At 48.1% G+C, this 23,979-nt stretch overlaps 1 protein-coding gene across 1 annotated transcript in view; it reads left to right on the top strand.

Moving 5' to 3' along the window:
• Window positions 1-23,979, top strand: part of LOC115081624 (polypeptide N-acetylgalactosaminyltransferase 14-like) — a gene marked incomplete at its 3' end in the record, with an annotated part of 542,489 nt that overhangs the window by 476,776 nt on the left and 41,734 nt on the right. The window contains 1 exon segment of the mRNA XM_029586053.1: window positions 15,104-15,225. Within this exon segment, the coding sequence (XP_029441913.1) occupies window positions 15,104-15,225 (122 nt within the window).

The following is a 23,979-nucleotide window of genomic DNA, read 5'->3' on the forward strand; positions in this document are numbered from 1 at the left end:
CAGGTTAGGACTGATTCCACTATGGCTCAGGCAGTGTCACGGGCGGAGCTTTGATTATTGTCTGAGCGGCAACGTGGTCCTCCTTACACACTTTTTCAGGTATTAACGTCTGGATGTGCAGGCCCGGGAGGATGCGGCCTTCACGCGTGCAGTGTTGGTCAGACTGCAGGCAGGCTCCCACCCTCTTCTTGAGTAGCTTGGTCGTGGATTAACCTGTCTGAATGTTGAAAAATGAGAAATTACTACTTACCTGATAATTTCCTTTTCTTTAGTGAAGGACAGGTTAATCCGCCTTCCTGCCCTTGGCTGCCAGTTTGTGCTTCTATTGTCTTCCTGAGTGGTTGCATTCCGGGGATAACTGGTTGCACTCTTTGTCTGAGCTGTGTTTCCTGTTGACTGGGTGCTTGTCTGTTAAAGGTTATATATAATCTGTTAGTTTGTCCACATCGGGCTTTTGCAGAGAATACTGGCGGGCTGATTACAGAGCTGGGGTATATATATATATATATATATATATACACCGTGAGGTCAGCTTTGCTCCTTCTCCATCTGCTAGTAGAGGTGCATAACCCACTGGTCATGGACTAACCTGTCTTCATTAGAGAAAAGTAAATCAGCAGGTAAGTAGTAGTTTCTCATTTTTCAAAAATACCTTCTTCTGTTTAACATTTCCAAATCTACACACATACTTCTCCATAATCGTCAGATGAAATAAATCATTTCTGAAGGGGAAGTAACAAAATACTGTAGATTTCTTGGCCAAAAGAAAAGTTTTCCTCATCCACAGTTTCTGAGTTGTACGAAGTGCCATAATATACATATATAATATATATATAATATACATATACAATTGTATGCTAATTGCATATTCTGTATGATAATTGCATATTTTGTAAACCGTTATGATGGCTCTACCGAATAACGGTATATAAAACTCTACAAATAAATAAATAAATAAGCCCCGCTGTTTCATCAAACAAAATCACATCCACTTGATTAGGAATGTGGCACATCAAAATAGTCCTTAACCAGCTCTGTTTAAAAAGGAATATAGCCGGTTATATGGCCATACAGTACAATAAAACCAAAAAGTCCCATGGGCCTGGTGGTCCGAAGCATAGACCCCCTTCCAATTTGTCACCCATGGACTCCACCATCCCCCAGTCTCCTCTGATAGCATTTAAAAACTGAAGGTGGTAGGGGTCTAGGACTGTCCTCTACCCTCCCCTCTGCAAGCTCCCTGATACTGGATATGTTTTATGTAATAACCCCTCCTCTGCCTTCCTCCTACCCCAGCCCTCGCCCTAGCCCTCCCACCCTCCTGGTACCTTGCAAAAACTGTCTCTTCTGTGATCCCAGCCAGTGCTTTATTTATGTGTTGCTCTTGATAGCAACACTGGAACCTACACTCCAGCACTGCCGTCAGTGGCAGCCCAGAAAGCGCCAGGCAGGATGCACGTCGGAGAAGAAGGCAGAAGACAGCAGGAGATGGAGAGAGGGGGAGAGAGTAAGGGGAGGAGGCAAAAGAAGAAAGCGAGGGAGACAACCAATGTTTGTCTGCGCAAAGTTATTATGCAGCCACATGCGCTGCATCCCACCCGCACACGACCCAGCCCCAAGCAAGAGGAATCCTGTTCAGCTGCTCCTCCTGGTGTGTTGTCGTTTTTAATGAATTAAAAATTTGCGGGGCCGGAAACTTACTCTATGCTGATCTTGTAGTGCACAGCATAGAGGAAGTACCAGCCCCACCAGTTTTCAATACTTGAATGGCCAGCACACAAGAAAGAGTTTCAGAGTGGGCTTCTCTAGCTGATTCCACCAGATCCTACTCTTCTGTGCTGCGATTCCCCCCCCCCCCCCCACCATGGGCAGGCCTGGCCAAAGAGAAAGAGACTGAGGCCCTAGTGCTGGCAGAGCTCAATCAGCCATGGCAGAAGAAAGGAAAAGATGAAAGAAGTCCCTGTGAGTCACTGGCAGAGCTCAACGTGCCAGCAGCCAAAGAAACAAAGAAGTGAGAGAGGCGTTGGAGAGACAGCATGCCTCTTGTGTGTGCATGTGTGTGTGTGTGCGTGTGTGTGAGTGAGAGCAAGACAGCATGCCTGTTTGTGTGAGTGAGAGAGAGGAAGTCAGCATGCCTCTGTGTATGTGAATGAGAAAGTGAGTCAGCATGTCTTTGTGTGTGTGTGTGTGTCTGAGTGAAAGAGAGCATCAGCATGCCTCTGTGTGTGTGCATCTGAGTGAAAGTCAACATACCTGTGTATGTGTGTTATAGTGAGAGCAAGACAGCATGCTTGTGTGTGTGTTCATGTTTGAGAGAGAATGAGACAGCATGCCTCTGTGTATGTGAATGAGAAAGTGAGTCAGCATGTCTTTGTGTGTGTGTGTGTGTGTCTGAGTGAAAGAGAGCATCAGCATGCCTGTGTGTGTGTGTGTGCATCTGAGTGAAAGTCAACATACCTGTGTATGTGTGTTATAGTGAGAGAGCAAGACAGCATGCTTGTGTGTGTGTTCATGTTTGAGAGAGAATGAGACAGCATGCCTCTGTGTATGTGAATGAGAAAGTGAGAGTCAGCATGTCTTTGTGTGTGTGTGTGTGTGTCTGAGTGAAAGAGAGCATCAGCATGCCTCTGTGTGTGTGCATCTGAGTGAAAGCATACCTGTGTGTGTGTGTGTTATAGTGAGAGAGCAAGACGGCATGCTCGTGTGTGTGTCATGTTTGAGAGAGAATGAGACAGCATGCCTGTGTGCATGTGTGTGCTTGTGTGTTGAGAGTGAGACAGCATGCCTATGTGTGTTTATGCACATTTGAATGAGAGAGAGCATGCCTGTGTGTGTGTATTTGAGTGAGTCAGTATGCTTGTGCTCATGTTTGAGTGAAAAAGTCAGACAGCATACCTATATGTGTGTGTGTTTGAGTGAGAGAATAAGAGAGCGTGCTTACGTGCGTGTTCGAGTGATAAACAGAGCGAGACAGTATATCTATGTGATAAACAGAGCAAGGCAGCATGCCTGTGTTTGTCTGTATGATTTTGTGTTTGAGTTAAAGAGAGAAGAAAGTTTGTGCAGCCCTCTCCCTTTGCCCCCTGCCCCCACCCCACTAATCCATGACAATCTCAGGGTGACAGGAAATCCAGAGGTCCCAGATATGGAAACCCACACAGTATAAACATAAGCCCAGCTGTCTTCTTTGAGGCTTCGCCTCTGGTGAGAGTTTGACTCAGCGCAGCTGCATGGGTTCTTCTGGAGTCTTGGATTCCAAAGAAGGAGTCTGAGATGTTGAAAGCGTGGAGCCAGAGCTACCGGGCACTGGGTAGTCTTATTCTCCAAGGCCCTTTCCTGGAAGCAACGAGCAATGCGACCAGCCAATGAGATCAATGCGTCCAGTGAAGTGGGAACATCCCAGCCAGCAAGCTCATCTTTTATTCTGCCCGAAAGGCCTTGTCGAAATATGGTGATGAGACTGTCCTCTCCCCAATGCAGTTCAGATGCGATGGTGTGAAATTGGATAGCATATTCTCCAAGGGTTCGGGAATCCTGCCGAATTCAAAGTAGCTCAGCTGCCAAGGAAGATGTCCAACCTGGCTTCTCGGAAACAAACCGGAACCGCTGGAGAAAATCTGGAAGAGTCTGGAGTAGTGGGTCATCGCGCTCCCATAAGGATTAAATCCATGCTAAGGCAGTGCCACCCGGCAGTGACAAGATGTAGGTGACCTTTGAACGGTCAATGGGGAAGAACGCGGACTGCAGCTCAAAATGCATGTGGCACTGACTGATAAAGCCACAGCATTCTTTGGGGTCTCCATAATAAGGTGGAGGTGCCGGCAGTTGTGGGACTGGTCTATGAGAAGAGGCAGGGCTAGAAGAAGGCGGAGTCACTGGAGGTGTTGCTGGTGCAGGAGTCGGGGCATCCATATGGAGCACGAGTCTTTCCAATAATGCAGTCCTCTGGTAATGAACCCCTTGCTGTTCTTGAGCACGTTAAACCAGGCTTGGTATAGCCTGGAGCAAGGTCATAAGAACATAAGAAGCTGCTATACTGGGTTAGACCAAAGGTCCATCAAGCCCAGCATCCTGTTTCCAACAGAGGCCAAACCAGGTTTCAAGTACCTGGCAAGTACGCAAAGCGTTAAGTAGATTCCATGCTACTGATGCAGGTAATAGCAGTGGCTATTCCCTAAGTCAACTTGATTAATAGCAGTTAATGGACTTCTCCTCCAAGAACTTATCCAAACCCTTTTTAAAGCCAGCTACACAAACTGTCCTAATCACATCCTCTGGAAAAAATTCCAGAGCTTAATTGTGCATTGAGTGAAAAAGAATTTTCTCCGATTAGTCTTAAATGTGCTACTTGCTAACTTCATGGAGTGCGCCCTAGTCCTTCTAATATCCAAAAGAGTAAATAACCGATTCACATTTACCTATTCTAGATCTCTCATGATCTTAAAGACCTCTCTCATATCCCCCCTCAGCCGTCTCTTCTCCAAGCTGAACAGCCCTAACCTCTTTAGTCTTTCCTCATAGGGGAGCTGTTCCATCCCCTTTATCATTTTGGCTGCCCTTCTCTGAACCTTCTCCAGTGCAATATATCTTTTTTGAGATGTGGCGACTATAATTGTACAAGGTACTCAAGGTACTGTCTTACATGGAGCGATATAGAGGTATTATGACATTTTCTGTTCTATTAACCATTCCCTTCCTAATAATTCCTAACATTCTGTTTGCTTTTTTGACTGCTGCAGAACACTGAGCAGACGATTTTAAAGTATTATCCACTATGATGTCTAGATCTTTTTTCTGGATGGTAGCTCCTAATATGGAACCTAATATCGTGTAACTACAGCAAGGGTTATTTTTCCCTATATGCAACACCTTGCATTTGTCCACATTAAATTTCATCTGCCATTTGGATGCCCAATCTTCCAGACTCGCAAGGTCCTCCTTTAATGTATCACAATCTGCTTGTGATTTAACTACTCTGAATAATTTTGTATCATCTACAGATTTGATAACCTCACTCGTCGTACCCCTTTTGAGTTAATTTATAAATATATTGAAAAGCACCGGTCCAAGTACAGATCCCTGAGGCACGCCACTGTTTACCCTTTTCCACTGAGAAAATTGACCATTTAATCCTACTCTCTGTTTCCTGTCTTTTAACCAGTTTGTAATCCACGAAAGGACATCGCCACCTATCCCATGACTTTTTAGTTTTCTTAGAATCCTCTCATGAGGAACTTTGTCAAACATCTACTTGAGATTCCCTCTTTACGTCAGATTCGCTTATCAGAGGTTCACAGGTCAACTTTCTCTGTAGCGGCCCCTGACACTTGGAGCCATTTACCTCAAGATCTAAGAGCACTGCAATGTACAAAAACCTTTAAAAAAAACAATTGAAAACTGTTTTGTTTGAACAAGCTTATTAGTATGCTCCTCTGGCTTCAATACTTCATTCTCTAGGTTTACTGTTAAATGCCTTCCTATTCTATGTATTTTAATGATTTTTATAATGTTATGTTCCTATCATTTTATTGTAATTTAATTGTGTATGTTTTATTGTCAGCCGCCTCGGGCCTTTGTGCGTTGGCGACATTTAAATAAATAAACCATAAACCAGATATAAGTGTTTTCTAAACCAAAAATTATAGATCTCTGTTTTTTTCATTTATTTACACTTTTCCCCATTGATTCCTATCAAGGAAGATCATATAAGTGCTTTTGAGCTCATTTAAAGTGAGGCAATGTGGTGATTTAAACCCAGGCAACCGATTCTGGCGTCTTACCTTTGGTTCAGACTGACATCACAGCAGGAGCAGACTCAGTGGGCTTCCTGCACCCATTTCCAGATGTTGATGACATCAGGCGATGACTCATTGCGTCCGTAAAGGGATAATGAGGACGGTGCATATTGTAATGAAGCAGATTCTGAATGGCGACGGAGGGGGGAGGGGACGACACCTGCCTAAAAGCCCACATAGAGGGAGTTTAGTATCTGTTTCTGAGATACACGGGGACCCTGAGCCACATTTTATGAGCGTAGGCTATGATGATTTTTATTTGCCGTAGTCTGCCGCTATCTTTCTGCTACAAATGATTCTAGTGTCCCAAATGTAGGTGATTTATGGCGTCGCTATGAGGAGTTAACGCACAGAAATATCAGATCTGAAACTCTGATTGCTAAGTTCAAATCCTGTGTTCCAGCTGCAGCATGGCCGAGTACCCCGAACAAGCCCCTGAAGTGTGCTGTACTCACTTCCTATAGAGTGGACATCAGCTTGGGGAGTCGTAAATATTTCCACTACATCTCATTCTTTGGCCATAACAATAAGTACAACAAGGCCCTTCCTAAAACAAGTTACTTTCCTGAAAACTGGCTCTGTTCCCTGGGACCTGAATCGGAACTTTTGTTCAGGCAAAATTGTCGTGCTGCTTAGAAAAGTAAAAATAAAATGAACAACCTATCAAACACACAGCGTACCAGTTAAAAATGTTTACTGCTTCGCTATTCATTTTTTAAATTCTTTAATCCGCTCCCCGGCAATTCCCTCGTGTCCCTGGTATAGCAGCTGTGTTCAGGAAAGTCCTCATGTGGGATGAGATCTGATTAGTTTGTGTTAAGCCACAGAAATTGACCTGGGACACCCACAGCATGAGCTAAAGGGATCCGGCCGGGTAACTAAGGAATGAGAATTGTTGCCCTTAGAGCAGATAAATATACCCGTCTAGCTTTACCCTTGGCAAGGAAGAGTGTCCCGGGCATGGGGTTCAGGGGGAGGGACGATAGATAGGTCAGGATAGGGAAGCTACACGGGTAGATTTGATTTTCAAACTCATGCTGTGTTTGGGCCTTCGTTTTACTGCCTGCAGAAACAGGCAGGTGCACCCCAGGCAGGACTTCGCTGCCATCAAGGTATTATGGCACCAGATTGTTGCGTTTGCGGGACAAGCCCACGGACCAGCCACTCTTACCTCCAGCCCCAAGCCGTGGGTGGGATCCTCCAGCGTCGGGGCAGGCCCCCCAGACGAACAGGCCCAACACACCGGCCCGAGGAACGCCGCCGCCGAACTGCCCTGGACAGCCTTAGGCGTGCGCACACCAAACTCACTGCCATTTAAAGGGCCCGTGGCAGGACATTTGCCACAGCGCCCTCTGATGACTTCCGGAGCAGCCCCCCCTATTTAAGACTTCCTCCGTTGCCCCTCAGACACCTCAGCAATAGGTCGTCTCCATTGCAGTAGCGGTTTGCCTCTGTGTTTTTTAGTTCCTGATCCTGATCCTTGCCTCCTTTTTCCTCGTTCCGCTGTGTGTCATCTTAAATTCCTGTGTCCTGTTCCTGGTTCCCCGCAAGTCTGGTTTCATCCCGAGTTCTGGTCTTCCCACATCTGTCTCTGGCGTCCAGCCTCTTCTCCTTGCCCTTCGGATTGGACTCCTGGTTTTGACTTCAGTTTGTACTTTGACACTGCTTGACCCTCTGCCTGCCTTTCAGCCACTGCCTGTTCTTCACGTTGCTTGAACTCTGCCTGCCCAGACCTCGGCCCGGCCCACGACACCGCACGAACTCCGCTTGCCTTTGAACACAGCCTGCCCTAGTCTCTGCTGCCTGCCCCGGCCACTGCTCCTACTGACTCCGCTTCTCTCCTGCTGGCCTGTAACTCCCTACCCGACGGATCTAGATCATCACAGAGGCCCCGGCTCCCTAGGGTTCAACCTAAGGGGAATGAGGGCCGGTATTGGTGAAGCTCCTGTTGGGCCTCTGCTCCAGCCGGCTCCACCTGCCGATGGTGGGGGACTTGCAGGGACTCCTCCCTACGGGTTGCACCAACTCCACCTCAGCCCAAGGGTCCACGCCTGCAACACAGACCCAGGCAAGAAACAAAGGAACGGAAAAGTCTTCTGCAAATGACAGTGCAGGAGAAACAGACAAGCATAGGAGGGAAGGGATAGAGCAGCAGGACTTGGAGGATCCACCCAGGGCTTCTGTTAACTTTAGTTTGGGAGTGTGTTACTTTCAAAAATTATTCTTTTTCTCTTTTGTTTGTGGTTTGTTTCCTCTTCTTCTTCTTATTATTATTATTTTAACTTTTACATTTGCACACATGTAGTTTTTAGACTTTTTTTTTTGAATTTGACAATTTTTATTCAGTTTAAGATTGAGAACACTTGGCAACAGAATAAACATACATCAAAAACGTAATAATCAAGCCATCCAATTACTAAATATAATGCCGACCCCTTCGGCAACCCCTGAGACCCGATGGACCTCCCCCCCCCCTGACAGAATGGCTTATAAAACTGGACTGTCCAACAGATCACCAAACACACTATTTGAGAGCGGTATACATAGCCAACCATAGGCTTATGCACAGGTACAAAACAGCATTTAACTAAGGTACAGAGCATCAGGCGCAGAATACAGGAAATAGAGCAAAACACTTATACAGCACAGGAAGCTATCCAGAACTAGACTTGCATGGGGAACCCCCGGATAGTATTCAAAGACCGATATACGTTCAATGGATACCCAAGGCAGCAGCAACAGGTTTCCAGGCAGCTAAAAATGAGGGAAGACGTTGATGTCTGGAGGCAGTTAAATGGGCTAGACGATAGTAAAGGTGAAGTTTCACCTTAATCTCTGAGAGGGATGGGATGTTCCCTGTCTTCCATTGAGTCGCTATAAGGCTTCGAGCAGCTGCAAACACCTGGGCACAGACACGATGATATTTCTTTGGGACAGTGTCAGGGAAGACCTGTAGCAACGCTACGGTAACTTCGGGCCGTAAATCTATATCCAGCAAGCCACCCAGCCACGTAAAAAGCTCCTGCCAGAGAGGCACCAACTTAGGACAATGCCACCATATATGCATATACGTGCCCACTGCGCCACAAGCGCGCCAGCACCCCTCATCTACTTGGGGGTAACATTTATGTAATTTATCGGGGGTAAGATACCACCTATATATCATTTTATAGCAGTTTTCCTGGATTGCGGCCGAGACGGAGCACTGGCCAGCCAATTTCAAAAGGGCACTCCACGTGTTGGTCCCCAACTGAAGTTGTATATCCGCCTCCCATTGTCTAACAAAGGTGCACTGCTCAATGCCCCGTTGAAAAAATAGTTGATAAATCTTAGAAATAACGCCCTTAAGATGGTCACTGCATATAAAGTAGGACTCCAAGATAGACCTACCTGGGCGAAGAAGATTCCCCCTTTGCAACGAATGGATAAAGTGGGCGATTTGGGCATGGGCAAGAAAACTGAGAGGGGGTATATTATATTTAAGCGCCAACTGTTCCATGGGGAGTAAAGATCCCTGTGATAGAAAATGCCCAATAGTGAAAAACCCCTTTTCCTTCCAACAATGGAACTGAGGCGACTCTCTACCAGGGGAGAAGCTAGTATTGAAAGCCAGGGAAGATTGGTAAAAATATTTAAAGTCCCCTAGGAGGTGTTTACGCGTCAGCCCCCAGACACGCAACGTGGTCTCTAGAGCCCAGGGAATACAGTGTACAGGGCTCCAGACAGCACGTGGTAGCCAAGGCATAGCCCGGATCGCCATCTGTCCCACCATTGCTTGCTCTAATGATACCCATTGTTTAGGGGAAGCAGTGCGGTGGGCGTCTAGTAGGGCCCTGAGTTGTGCAGCATAATAATAAGTTTTTAGACTTTTAAAACTTACATTTTACCTGAAGCACTGTGCAGCCTTGGGGCTTTGTTGGTGCGCGCGCCTTCGGGGTGAATCAGCTCCTTTTCGGTATCGTTAGTGCTTTGCACGCGTCTTTGGAAAATCTGTTCCTTTTTAATGTGTTATCAGTGCGCTGTACGCGGCTTTAGTAAATCGTCCCCCTCCCTTTTTTCAGTGTCGTCTTCAGTCCTGTGAGGCGCCAGTGGCTTGCTCCGTACAGGATTATCCGTGCGCATCCTGTTTAGGGTGCATTATTATGCCAAATTAGTGCACACCGAAGAGCCACTGAGCAGCGGTTTCACACTGCGCTTGCCCCGGGTAAGCCGATTTTCTTTAGAGTAGCCAGGCTCAAGGCCATGTCAAGGCCGGTGCTAACGAGGTGATCGCTCCAGGCCCCGGACGGTTACAGCTGCCAGACCTAAAGACAGGCCGACAGTCGGGAGCGGTGGCAGAGCTGGCTCCACGGGTAGGGCTTGCGGCAGGGAGAGGAGGAGCAGATCCTTATCTCCCATGCAGGGCAGGCCAGACAGGAAGAGGATCCAGATGTGTCGTCCGTGTCCTACCTCTCCATTCCCTCCCCCCCCCCCCCCCCCATCATCCCACCAAGCATAGATCTCTCCTCCGGATTGGCAGCAGGACCGCAGGGGCAGAAAGGAAGCCCCTTCTGGATTGCCCCCGCCTCCCCAACTAAGGTGGTCGATCGGCTTATTCTGCTGAAAAGAGCCATTCAGCATGGGAGGCAGGAGAAGCAGCAGCCATGTGCTCCGCAGGGCTTCCTCCTGCTCCCCTGGGCTGCTGAGAGGCAAGGGAAAGGAGGTGAGGGGTGACCAGGCCTGGATTTGTCAAAAGGTGCACCAGGCCTGTGCCTAGGGTGGCAGGGGGGGGGGGGGCGGTGGTAACAGTGTGCCCGAAGATTTGCTGCCTTTCAGCTATCCTGAATCTCAATCAGCAGAAAACCGCTTTTCTTATCCAGCCCCCCGCCCCTCCAGGCAGCCTGCAGGGAGCAGGAGAGGAGGGGGAGTGACAGAGCAAAGCAATGCGCTGGACCTAGAAGATCTTAGAGAATCATGGCCACTCAGATAATTTGTCATCCGGGGAGTATGGGATTGTGAGAGCTTGTTTGAGTTGTGGACTCTTGGGGTCCTTATCCGGGACTATCAGCCCAGGGATTGCACATCACACACTTCCCCAAACAGGTCAGCTCTTTGGGGACCCTTCCTCCCTGGGTCTTCCCAGTACCTTCTGGGAGATACTGATCTCTCTCTCTCTCTCCTCTCTCTCTCTCTCTCTCGCTCTTAAAGGTGCCTCTGGCTGCTTTAGTGAGTCAGCACTCCTGGATATTTTTCTGGGCAGGCTGCTTTTCTCTGGAAACCTCCAAGACTATCCTCTCTACTGTACTCTGTGTGGGGAGAAATCTCTCTTTTCTGGGGCTCCTCAGCTGCAGGGATTTTTTTTTCATTCAAAAAAACCCCCAAACCATTTCTGTTCTGAACCACCTGGAGACCAGGACTTCACACCTCTTGGGCTTCTTCTTTCAAGCCCCCCTTGTCCAAAAGGATATCACTTCTTCAGGTCCTGTCTCTGTGGAGGGACAGATCCACACAGAGAGACCCTCACTCCCTCAGCCTTGGTCTAAGACTGCCTCTGAACTCCAGGACCCTCTCTAAGTACAGCGCGTGGGGACACGTTCAGCCCTTCCCAATGGGGACTGGCATCTCTCACCACACTGACCTCACACTGGAGTTTCACTGTATTCCCAGGGATGTGTCATTGAGGTCTCCTTGCCACTACCCGCAGAAGAAGCAGGCATTGGAGTTTACACTTCAAAGGTTTCTCAGGCTGAGGACTGTGGTTCCGGTGCCCATGTCTCGAGAAAGTATGGGGTGATATTTCATTTATTTTATTGTGTCCAAGAAGGAGGGTTCCTTTTGTCCCATCCTGGATCTCAAAAGGGTCAACCTTCATTTGAAGGTGACTCATTTTTGCATGGAAACCTTTCACTCTGTGATAATGGCAGTACAGTCGGGGGGAATTTCTGACCTCCCTGGACATGTCCGAGGCCTATCTTCATATTCTCATCTGTTTGGAACACCAATGTTTTCTACGTTTTGTGGTGTTGGGGCACCATTATCAGTTTCCAGCGCTGCCCTTTGGTCTAGCCACCTCCCCCAGAACTTTTTTCAAGGTTATGGTGGTAGTAGCAGCGGCCTCGAGAAGAGAAGGGATACTGGTGCACCCATACTTGGACAATTGGCTGATTCAAGCAAGCCTCAGGAAGAGAGACGCCTGGTGACTCACAAGGTGAGCCAAGAGCAGTCTTCAGCCATCCCAGTCATTGGAGTATCTGGAGTTTGGTTCGACATGGGTCAGGACAAAATTTTCCTGCCAGAAGTTTGGATTTAGAAATTGATGTCTCAGGTGCGACATTTGGTAAACACTATATGCCTGACGGTGTGGTCCTATCTACAGGTGCTCAGCTTTATGGCGGCAACCCTGGAAGTGGTGCCGTGGGCGAGGGTGCATATGTGTTCTCTTCAGCGCTTGCTACTGTCTCGTTGGAACCCGCAGTCTCAGGACTATTGGGTTTGGCTCCACTTGCCATTGGAAATCAGCTCTCTCCTCCAATGGTGGTTGCAGGAGGCTCATTTGAGAAAGGGAGTTTCCTTGTCCTCCCCGACCTGGTTGGTGCTTATGACAGATGTGAGTCTCCAGGGTTGGGGGCCTCACTGTCAGCAGTTGACAGCCCAAGGGCTTTGGAATGCCAAAGAGTCCAGCTGAACATCAATTGCCTGGAAGCCTGGGCAGTTCGTTTGGCTACAGGTTGCAGGATCAAGCAGTCCGCATGATGTTGGACAACATGATGACGGTGGTCTACATCAATTGCCAGAGAGGAACCAAGAGCCAGCAAGTGTCGCAGGAAATAGATCAATTTATGGAATGGGCAGAAGGACATCTATAGATATTCTCAGCCTCGCACATTACGGAAAAGACAATGTAAGAGCGGACTTTCTCAGCAGGGAGAGTCTGGACACAGGAGAATGGGTTTTGTCTGCCGAGGCATTTCAGCTGATCGTGGATCGCTGGGGCATTCCGTAGCTAGACCTGCTGGTGACTTCTCGCAATGTAAAAGTTCCTTGATTCTACAGTCGCAGGAGAGATCCATGGTTCCTGGGCATAGATGCTCTTGTACAGGTCTGGCCAGAAGACAGATTGCTTTATGCCTTTCCTCCATGACCGTTACTGGGCAGGATGATTCGCAAAATCGAAGGCCAAAGGGGGCTAGTACTCCTGGTGGCACCAGACTGGCCCAGGTGTCTCTGGTATGCGGATCTGCGGAGACTCCTGGTGGAGACCCCCCTTCATCTTCCACACACTTGGATCTGTTACAGCAGGGTCTGGTTCTTCACGAGGATCCGACTGGGTTCTGTAATACGGTTGGCCCTTGAGAGGCCTTGCCTGTTGACGCATGGATATTTCTCCTCGGTGATTGCAACCTTACTCTGCACTCAAAGGTTTTTCACTTCCTTAGCCTATATATGGGTTTGGAGAGTTTTTGAGGCCTGGTTTGAGGAACGTGGTGTTCTTCCTCATTCAGTTAAGATCCCGCTTATTCTGGGCTTTTTGCAGCCTGGGTTGAATAAAGATTTGGTCCTTAATTCTTTGAAGGTGCAGGTTGCGGCTTTTGCCTGTTTCAGGGACCCAGTGAATGGTGATTCCTTGTCATCCCATCCTGATATGGTCTATTTTTTGAGGGGAGTGAAGCATCTTCGGCCTCCCTTTCAGTTACCGGTTCCCTTGTGGAGTCTTAACTTGGTGCTGGATTTTATGGTGGGCTCTACATTCCGACCGCTGCGTGGCCTTTCCTTGTGGCTGTTAACCTTGAAGCTAGTGTTTTTGGTGGCTATATTTATTTATTTAGCCATTTTATATACTGTCGTTCAAAATGAAGATCACAACGGTTTACATCATGACATACATAATATGAATTGGCAAATATGTGTTCATATAACATATATGTTCTGCACGTCGAATCTCTGAGCTGCAGGCCTTGCCTTGCCAGGAGCCATTCCCTCAGGTGACTCCAAAGACATTGCAGCTGCATACTGTTCCATCCTTTTTGCCCAAAGTGGTGTCAGACTTTCATTTGAATCAGTCCATCTCCTTGCCATCCCTGGATAAGGTCAAGAAGCAGGGCGCTCCAGCTTTGCGAGCTACCATAGCTCGTTGGATTAAGGAAGTGGTCACGGCCACATATGTGAATGCTGGAAAGCCGCTGCCTACTCAGGTTTGGGCTCATTCCACTAGAGCTCAGGTAGTGTCATGGGCGAAGATTAGTCTGTTGTCTCCTGTCGATATCTGCCGAGCTTTGACGTGGTCCTCCTTACGCACCTTTTCCAGGTTTTATCATCTGGATGTGCAGGCCAGGGAGGCTGCAGCCTTTGCATGTACGGTGTTGACTGGACTGCGGGCAGCCTCCCACCCTGTTGGGGAGTAGCTTTTGTACATCCCACTGGTCCTGAGTCCATCTGTCTACACACTAGGAAATGGAGAAATGAATTACCTGATAATTTTGTTTTCCTTAGTGTAGACAGATGGACTCAGCTTCCCGCCCTCGGCTGCCGCATGAGTGTGTCAATAGTCCTCCTGTGGGGCTCTGGGTCCCAAGGGATTCATCCAGTGTTCATCCAGTTCATCCAGTGTTCATCCAGTCCCTAGCTTGGGATACCTGGAATCTTATGTGAGTTCAGTGTTTATGGTTGGTTGAGTACAGTTATGGTTGCCTGTGTTTAATCAAATTTTTTGCTAGTCTATCCACTTTCGAAGAGAATACCGGCAGACTGGGGTCACTGCAAGGCTCTATATAATGTGACGTCAGCTTGCCTCATCTCCATCTGCTGGCAGGGGAGCATAAACCCACTGGTCCTGAGTCCATCTGTCCACACTAAGGAAAATGAAATTATCAGGTAAGTAATTTCTCCATTACAAATTGAGCTGGCATCTCCAACTATTTGGCAGCGCTGCTTGTTCGTTTAGCGACTTCTCCTTTCAAAGTTGCTTACGTCAGCTGATTTGCACCCACGCTTTGGAACAGCTTTTGCTCGCTGAGGTGCGGTTGGAACCCAGTTGCTGAAAATGTCATTGAATGGTTAAGACCTGACTGTGAGAGAGGGCATTTACTGGATTATGTGTCCTGGGGGTGGGCTAGGAGAATGGTGAGTGGTGATGGTAGCCCTGTTTTAATCGTGGAATTTGGTGAGTATTGTAAGCACATGTCTGCTGCTTTTTTTCCCCTACTGTATCTTATTTATTGCAGCCCGGTTAGAAATCGTGGGGAGAGGCGGAATACTGCATTTAAATAAATACATGTTACATACATGCCAGTGCTGTCATGCTTGAATACCTGAGCTTTCTCCTCAAGCAGGTTTGATCCGGTCTCGAGTCCGAGGGGCAGATGTGACTCAAGCAGGCGTCCTGACTTTCCTTGACAGTCACTGCGAGGTTAATAAGGACTGGCTCCTACCTCTGTTGCAAAGGATTAAAGAGGTAAGTGTCGCAGCCCCTGCCTTGTTCCGCCTCTACCGCAGTTTCCCCTCAATCACACGCTTTGGTAAACTTGCCCCCACCTTCCCCACTGATAATTTTTCCTGACACACTTCTCTGCTTCCAGGGATCAAATCTTCAAATTAGTTAAAAGAAAATCAACAGTACCGTGACTGTTAGAGATGTAAGGACACAACTGGTGTGCATGAAGGAAATTTGCATATGCTGGGGCTCTACTGCATGCAAATTTATCTTGTGCACATTTAAGGGGTAATTTTAGAGCGGTCTGCAAAAATTTGCGGGTTGTACCCCCTAAGTGACACCAGTTTTCACAGTGAATTTACGCGCACAAGTTTGCTTTGAGAATTATCCCATGAAAACTGCCTGCTCAGAGTTCCACCTGGGACTTGGTGTGGGGAAATTTATATGTGCAGGCTTTTCAAAATCAAAATGTACCCTCTTTCCCCAAATCACTAAAAATTATGCACCCACAAAGTGTAATCACGCAAGCCTCAGTCTGACCCTTAAGCAAAAAACCTTCAGCAGATCCTACCATCATCTCCAATTACCGCCCAATCTCCGCCTTATCATTCATGGCCAAAGGATTAGAAACAGCAGTTCTCCACCAACTCTACCACTTCGTTGATGCTATTACCATCCTCAACTGATATCAGTTTGCGTTCAGGAAGCACCACAGCCAGGGGCGGATTGGCCTATCGGGGGATCGGGTATCCCCCGGTGGGCCGGTTGCGCTAGTCACGTGGTCTGCCGAGCGCGGCCGTGACGGAGCCGCGCTCGGCAGACCACGTGGTATCTCCTGGGCCGGCCTGAGCAGCGAATCCCCGGGCCGGTCTTCATCGGGAACCCGCCGCTGACCAAGCAGTGAATTACTGCTGCTCTCCAGCTTTGATTCGGTGAGACGGGGCTTTGATCAAGGCTCATCATTCCTTCTTTGTCTTCTCGACATCTCTGCTGCTTTTGACACGGTCAGTCACTCAATCCTACTCAAGACTGCGCTATTTTGGTATTACTGGCTCTGTGCAGCCTGGTTCTCTTCATATCTCAATAACAGGACCCAACAAGTCCAGACTGATTGTTTTACTTCCTCCTTGAGGCCTCTGAACTCTGGAGTGCCCCAAGATTCTGCCCTATATGCTGCATTATTTAACCTCTGCCTAACTCCTTTATGCCGCACCCTTAATGACCTTGGAGTTCACAAAAAAAATGTATGCCAACGATATTCAGTTCTTTTATCCTTTCAAGGAAACAGGGGCCCTTACAGAATCTTTCCTCACCCTCTGTCTTACAACCATCTAAAAATGGCTGCACAGCAACCTATCTAAACCAGAAATCATTATTTTATCACTCCATCCTGACGCTGACACTCCCAACCATTTCTCTTTTGAGTCCCATTCCATCTCCATCTCCCAAAGTATATGAAATCTGGGAGTCACAAGTGACCCCTCTCTCTCCATGCAAAGCCACGTAAGAACTGTTACCAACTCCTCCTTCTACAAACTGCACCTGCTCTGTCACCTTAAGCCCCTTTTTGAACACTCTGACTTCAGGTCGGTCCTTCAATCTCTACTATTCACGGGATGGACTACTGCAACTCCCTCCGGACTGGTCTACCTTTGTACGTAACCCACCCACTACAGATCATGCAAAACTCAGCAGCAGGACTCCCTTATCAGCACCTCCATGCACGATCACATCTCTCCTGTACTCAGAACTCTACACTGGCTCCCTATCTCATCCTGAGTACAATACAAGCTTGCCATGATCTTACACTCCTGCTCCCTATCTCATCCTGAGTACAATACAAGCTTGCCATGATCTTACACTCCTCAATCTACACTCCCCATCGTTCTCCTCAACAATAAGAATCCATGCCCCCTCCCGACCACTCAGATCGTCAAACCGAATACTGCTAGATGCCTCTCCTCCAAAGGGCACCCTCCTTGAGGAAACCAGGGAGCGCGCATTCTCCTCTGCAGGCGCACAACTGACCTAAGGACGTTCGATGTCTCCGAGAAAGATCTTTCTTTAAAAAATCCCTGAAAACGTTCCTCCTCAAGAAAGCGTTCCCAAAGCTAAGTGATGACAGAATACATGGCAGACCACTGCCCTCACCTCTCTAAAACGTCCTCCCTAAGTGTTTCTTTACTCCTCCCCTTTCCTGAAGAATAATGTTATTCCCCTTTTTAGTGAGAATTATGCATCCTCCTGTTCTCCCCTTTCATTTGACTGTGTAGGTTCGTGTTATACCCCACTCTGAACGCAGGAAGGGCGGGCAATACATGCTTTTAAATAAATCAATAATACATAAACCCTTCTGCAATGCATTGGCCGGGCAACTTTCAAAAGAGCCATTTCTGCAGCCACAGTGCTGACCGGGCTGCGGCATTTCCTTGTGAAAACGACCCTCCCTGAGGACGGCTTTCAAAGCCGTTTACGCAGGTAGAAAATGTGGCACCTGAGAAAGTCGGCACTCCCTCAATGCAACTGAAAGCCGCCGCACGAAGAGCCGTGCTTCTGGCAGCCTTTAAACGTTATTGTGGATATGCTGAAAATCCAACCGGCGGGGTGGGAGTGTGTGTCACCAGGTCAGGTTTGGGAATCCCCGCTGTGCAGAATCATCAGCCGGAACCAGAGCCAGCAACCTGACGATCCAGAGCCGACCGGCCCACAGAAACTCAGCTTAGGGTTGCAACCCATTGTCCTCTCCTCCTCTTATCTGCTATCTCTCCCCTCCCCCCAGGAAGTCCTTTCAGCTTGCCTGGGTGTCTGAGCGACACAGAATTAATCCTGGGGGGGGTGTGTGTGTGTATGTGTGTGTGTGTGTGTGAGAGAGAGACCTAGACTGAGGATTTGAGTTTGTGTGTGTAGAGACCCCACGGGGATCTCCACTAGAAACTGGCCCTAGTGTTAGGAGCTCTGAGTGAAGTAGGAATGGAGCGTACCATTTCGCCACAGCACCCCCACTGCTGCAGTGGTGGGCTCCGTCCTGCTCCAGGGCAGCTGATGCCTGGGATTGGTGGGGGATTTTTGTTCCGAAGTTGAAGCGAGAGGATCTTTTTTTTGCTGGCTCCCCCAGTCCTGCCCAGTATGCATCCCTGCTCTGGGAAAGACTGGAGAAAGAGAACCATTTCTTCCAATTCACACCCAGTGGGTGGAGTGGGGCATCTCTGTGTTTTGAGCCCTTTAGAGTTTTTATGAAGTTTTGGTTCAGGGGGGAGTTTTGGGGTTTTGTCCTGCCCAGGAGTTGGGAAAAGAGAGGAGGGGGTTTTTTTTCACTGCTATGTGTGCGTTTTTGGGACTTCTAGCCTGAAATATCCAGCGTATCGTCGGACAGGAGAAATGGGAAGCTGAAGGACTTCAGCTGGAGTAGAGAGAAGGCCCCCTGGGAGAAAAGGCCGGAGAGGAGTGAGGTGGAGGACCACCAGCCATAGAAGATGCACCATGCCACTATTTTTTCTACCTCCTTGGAAGAGAGGGCACTCAGGGATCAATACCAAAGGACACACGTACATGAAATATGTTGGAATTTGATTTTGTGACTGATGAAGAATGTAACTAAGAGAAAATGTGTTTGGTGCCACACGATTACCATCAACCAAGTATCACGGCAAACCTTTAATTTTGGGACACCCAATCCGAGTGTCCAGCCTGATTTGCTTTGACCATACAATCTCATAAGCACTAAATGCTCTCAATTTGTCATCCTAGAGACACTGTTGGAAAGTACCTTGAACCCTGGAGTGTTTCCGTGGTCATGGTCCGTGGGCTCCCCGTTCACAAAGGCTGCGGTCTGCTCACAGCTCCGCAATCCGTCAGACAGAGAGATGGCCTGGGGCTTTCCGTGGCATTGCTCACTAGCTCTGGAATCGAGTAAGCGAGTCACAGCTGCTGCGGGACGGGAGCCGAGTGCCACTGTGCGAAAACACATTGAAAGTCGTGTGCCAGCCCAAGGTTAATCAGTACAGAGAGATTTCCCCCAGGCAGCCTCTACGAGGAGCTGGTGCTAGTGATGTGTGCTAGGAAGCCCGAGGCAAAAAACAAAACAAAACCCAAAACAAAACACAAGGTCACCTCATAGAGGACAAGAACAATTATCCAGCCAAGGATCCTGGAAAACTGAGCCTGCTATGGCTCTAAAATCCCCCCGACGAAAGCAAACGTTAGGGCTCCCCGACTCCCCGAACGGCAGTCTGTGGGTTGCGCTGTGTGACGAGAGTTAATTGGCGGTGCGAAGCTCGTCCGGCTTTTCCTACTACAGCAAAACTGTTTAAATGGACTTTTTTTTAATATACCGGCCCCTTTGGGCTTGCAGCTGAACCGGATCCTGCTCCCTCTGCAGGGGTAGCGCCGCGTGCCTTCCCTCCTTCTTTATTTTCCTCTCTCTCTCTCTCTCTCCTTCCCTCCATCTCGCCCGGCCGTAGTCCTCTCTGCCTGTGTGCTTACTAATACCGATGGTATCACAGATTACCTCTCTAAAGGGCTTTAGTAGTCTGTGCCTGTGCATTCAGAAGGTCATTTTCCTGACAGCCGGCAGAAATCTGCAGTCCATTAGACGCGGAACGTACCCTAGTTATGGAGGCAAACTCCCCCGCACAGGTGTTACACTTAATAATTTCCAAGAAAACACCTCTGCTCAGCACAGAAAATAGCGCTCCCTGCATACACCCACAGGTGACTTTTATAATAAAAGCCATTTCCAAGCAGAAACCACTGTTTTACGGGCAGAAACAGCTCTGAAACTCCCCACCTCACTGTCAGTCCACGGTGAGAGTTGGCAGTGCTGGCGCAGGAAACGAGGTCCCCTGGCGAGCGGTGTAGAATTGGTGCCCTTCATACCTGCTGTTTCACGTTGCTCCTTGCTTACAAGCCGCAGCCTGTGCAAGGGAAGTGTTAAAGCACACGAGAAGAGATGGCTCCATGGAAAGCCGCACGCCTGCGACAGCGGGAGGGCTGGGGCAGCAGTCGGGGTCCGTTCCTTCATCGGCTGACCCGGCTGTGCCAGGCCCATGCGTAAGGTTTGTGTGTAAGGCCGGAGGGCCTCTCAGCCAAAGAGCCACTGCAGGAGGTCTCAGGGCACTGCAAAAATAAAAAATAAGAATAACAACTTTAATAACGTTTGTAGATTCTAATACCTTTAAAGAAAGTTCAGTAAGAAGCAGACTTTGCAAATCTCAGGGAAACCTTGTATAAACCTGCTTTTCTTGCAAATAGGTAATGGATGTCTTATAAAATCACGAGCTCGCATGGCCCAAGGCCGTTCGTACGGGAACTAGAGCAGCCTACTGCCTCTCCTCTGGGAAGGATATTAAGTGATTTCAACTCTGTCCGAGGTCTTCCCTGGAGAAATGACTGTGCGATGTTAGACCAATAATTCATCGGCTTTTTTCTTTCTAGTACACTTTAACTTTTAACTAAGTCCTCAGTTTGAAGTTTTTTTTAGGGGGGTGCTCACTGGTAGTGACCTGCCCCACCCATATTCCTGGTAAGTGTCGTAATTGGATGAGACCGACAGATGACATCGCACACACACTGGATCCAGTAGGCCCACCTTGACTACAATATCACAGACTCCTCATCAGCCAGTCGGATACCAGTGCACGCGTTGTCTCTTCCAACGCTGAATAGCTGCGTCATCTTGAAGGATTTACAAAATAAGTTTTAAAAGAGGCATTTTTGGTTGTTACAGGCTATTCTTCTGCTCGCCTTATGTACTTTTAAACTAATGCCGCATACAGTTTTTTTTTTCCCCCAGCAATTTGTTCCTGCTTCTCTGGGCTTCCAGCTCAATCAAGAACCAGGCCTTGGATGAGCCTTCATTAGCAACTTCTTGGGGATTTTTTGTTTCCCCCCTCTTAACTTACTTTAGCCGTGTCATTACAGTGATGGTCCTTGGCTGGGGGCCATACGCCTTCTAATCATGGGCTCTGTATCCAGCCACTAGGTGTGACTGCCTCTTCAGGGAACTGTGAGTGCTGCCTCCGCAGCATCATCAGTCCCTGACTACCTGGGGACTGGCAGAACTGAGCTGGGATTCGAAACCTGGCCTTTCCACATGGCAGTGTACAACAATATGATAAAGCCATTGTACCAGCCCTTAGGTTATTAAGAGGTCCATATTTAATCACTGCTATGAATTTTGCAAGAATAGCACCCACGATAAAAAAGGGGTGTGGTTAGGGTAATTTTCAAGATACCAAAATGTGCGTTGAATGAGAGAGAGAGAGAGAGAGAGACTGACTGACTGACTGACTGACTGACTCTTTATAAGGCTCTCATATAAGTAAACTATACCACTGTAGGAGGGGCAACTAGTAACTCGGGGTGAGGTTTTGGTGGCGTACCTTTCCTCACTCCAAATCACATCCAATCTTCACTGATGTGTAGTGTGTTGTTCGTACCTCTAATTGTGCATGTAAAAGTGCCCCCCGAAACCTAGGCCACCACCAAACCCTCACCCAGCGTTACTAGTTGCCCCTCCTACTGTGGTATAAAAAGTTGACTCTAATATTTGTGCCTCCCCAGAGGCTCCCTCTCTCTCTTTCTCTCTCCTCCCCAAAACAGAATTGCGATTTTTTTTTTAGCGCAAATCCCATTTCAGGCATATTGCAAAGCATAATGCCAGGGGAAAAAAGGTGCGGTTATTTCCGGCGTTAAAACCCCTGAAAAGTTGCGTTACGCTGTCACCCGCAACGTTCAGCACCCCTCATTTTAATCTACTCTGCCCAAATTCCTTCCGTTTGGAAAAAAATGTTTAAATTTGTACACGCACCTCGCGATGCGTTATTTACCGCGGGCGTTAGGGCCCTAACGCTATTTGATGGATGACCCTCTTAGCCGGCTAACTTTATGCAGATAACTTTAGGGCAGCCCATTGGCCCGACCAGACTGAGCCAGCCGAGCTCTCTGTTCTAACTGAATATGAGAATTAGCCGGTTCCCTGTACGTACCAGGATCAGTCCAGACCGTGGGTTATGTCCCCCTTCCAGCAGATGGAGTCAGAGCAGAATCTGAGAGGGCGGTCCCTGATGACTGGTGCGCCCTCTGTAAACCTTCAGTATTTCTCTGACTCCAGCAGGCTAAACTGTAGCCAGCTAACAGTCCAAGTATTCATTTAGCTGGATAACTTCAGAGTTATCCACCTAAATGCTTTTGAATACGGACCTTGTTATTTTTTTTAAATTGTCCCTGCTTTTCCCTCCTGTGGCCCCAGCCCCCAGTGGTATGTCCAGGTTACGCATGCCGTCCACCACGCAGGAGGAGAGAGGGAAGTGTCCACTGACACTCAGGACTACGCTATGGACCAGCTGGGGTCACTGCCCAGCCGGCCTCGAGTGCTGCCCTTCCTGTCAGACCTCATCCGCGAGGGTCCCTGCACCTCAGTCTCAGCTGCAGGGCCAGCCGGGGCAAAGCCCTTTCTTGTGCAGTTTTTACACTGGAATTGGCTACACAGTATCGAGCAATTTCCTAACATAATTTGGCTTACGGCCCAGATCTGTCATTTTCGGACATTTGAAAATGTCCGATAGCTTGTGAAAGCACGCGCGACCCCCGACCCCCTCCGCTCTGTGTGCTGCCTGCCTTCTTCTGCCGTCATTTCTAGGTTTCTATGTGTATGAGCCGGCAGACAGCATGGGAACCTGTCACAGCGAGGAACCACTTTTCTACTGTCAGTGGAACATGAAGTCATTATAATACTGCAAAAAAAAAAACCAAACCAGTAAGAGCTCAGCCAGAACCACTGCCCTTCAGTCTTTATTTTTAGCTTCCTGTATTTGAAGCATATATCCCCTTAGGAGGAAAGCCTAATTAAGACAGCCAGGCAGATACTTAATATCAGTTATTGTAATGTAAAAAAATGAAAACTTCTGCTCTAAATTACATATTTTTTCCTCAATAGCACTTATAAAGATATTAGGAGTGGATGGTGCTCAACAGAGGCTGAAACCCATTATGAGCCTTTTGTTCACAATACCTTTTAACTCTGTAGCAGAAAGTAAGCCGCGGACACCCCAGACACCAGCAGAGGAGTGGCCTGGTGATTATAGCACCGCCGCGTACCAGGGAAGCCGGGTTTCAAATCCCACTAACACTCCTTGTCAGGGGCAGGCACTGGGGTCATTTTCATTATTTCTTGCAACCATTTCCCAAAACGGTTGCATCAGGGCTCCACTTTGACGAGAAGAGTGGGTAGGTAATTTCCCAAATGGCAGGAATTATTACTGATGCTTTATTATGTGACCATCAACAAAAGTGAACTAAGCATGGTCAGGTCGTTACTGTGCCCCAGATTTCTGAGGTGCTGCCACCAGGTTAAGTATCTTCTTTTCCACGGTGCCACATCTAAGCAGCACTTACAGTTGTTCAGTACTCTTGACTTCATGGAGTCTGACTTACTTTGATAAGCACCAGTTTTGACTGAGAATGTCATTCTAGACACCTCCAAACTCTCATTGGATTCGGTGGATCCTGTTCCCGAGTCATCTGCTCTCCCATCACAAGCATTTTCTTGTTTAAGCCCTAAAAAAATGGACCTCCCTCTATTTCCATTCAGGCCGATACAGTACAGTGCCCTCCGGTGGAACGCACTGTTAACCCGCGATTGGACACGCGTTTTGGACGCGCTAGCTTTACCCCTTATTCAGTAAGGGGTAATAGCGCGTCAAAAACGCGCATCCAACCCCCCCGAGACTAATAGCGCCCGCAACATGCAAATGTATGTTGATGGCCCTATTAGAT

Source organism: Rhinatrema bivittatum, unplaced genomic scaffold, assembly GCF_901001135.1.
Source record: "Rhinatrema bivittatum unplaced genomic scaffold, aRhiBiv1.1, whole genome shotgun sequence".
Taxonomy (NCBI): domain Eukaryota; kingdom Metazoa; phylum Chordata; class Amphibia; order Gymnophiona; family Rhinatrematidae; genus Rhinatrema; species Rhinatrema bivittatum.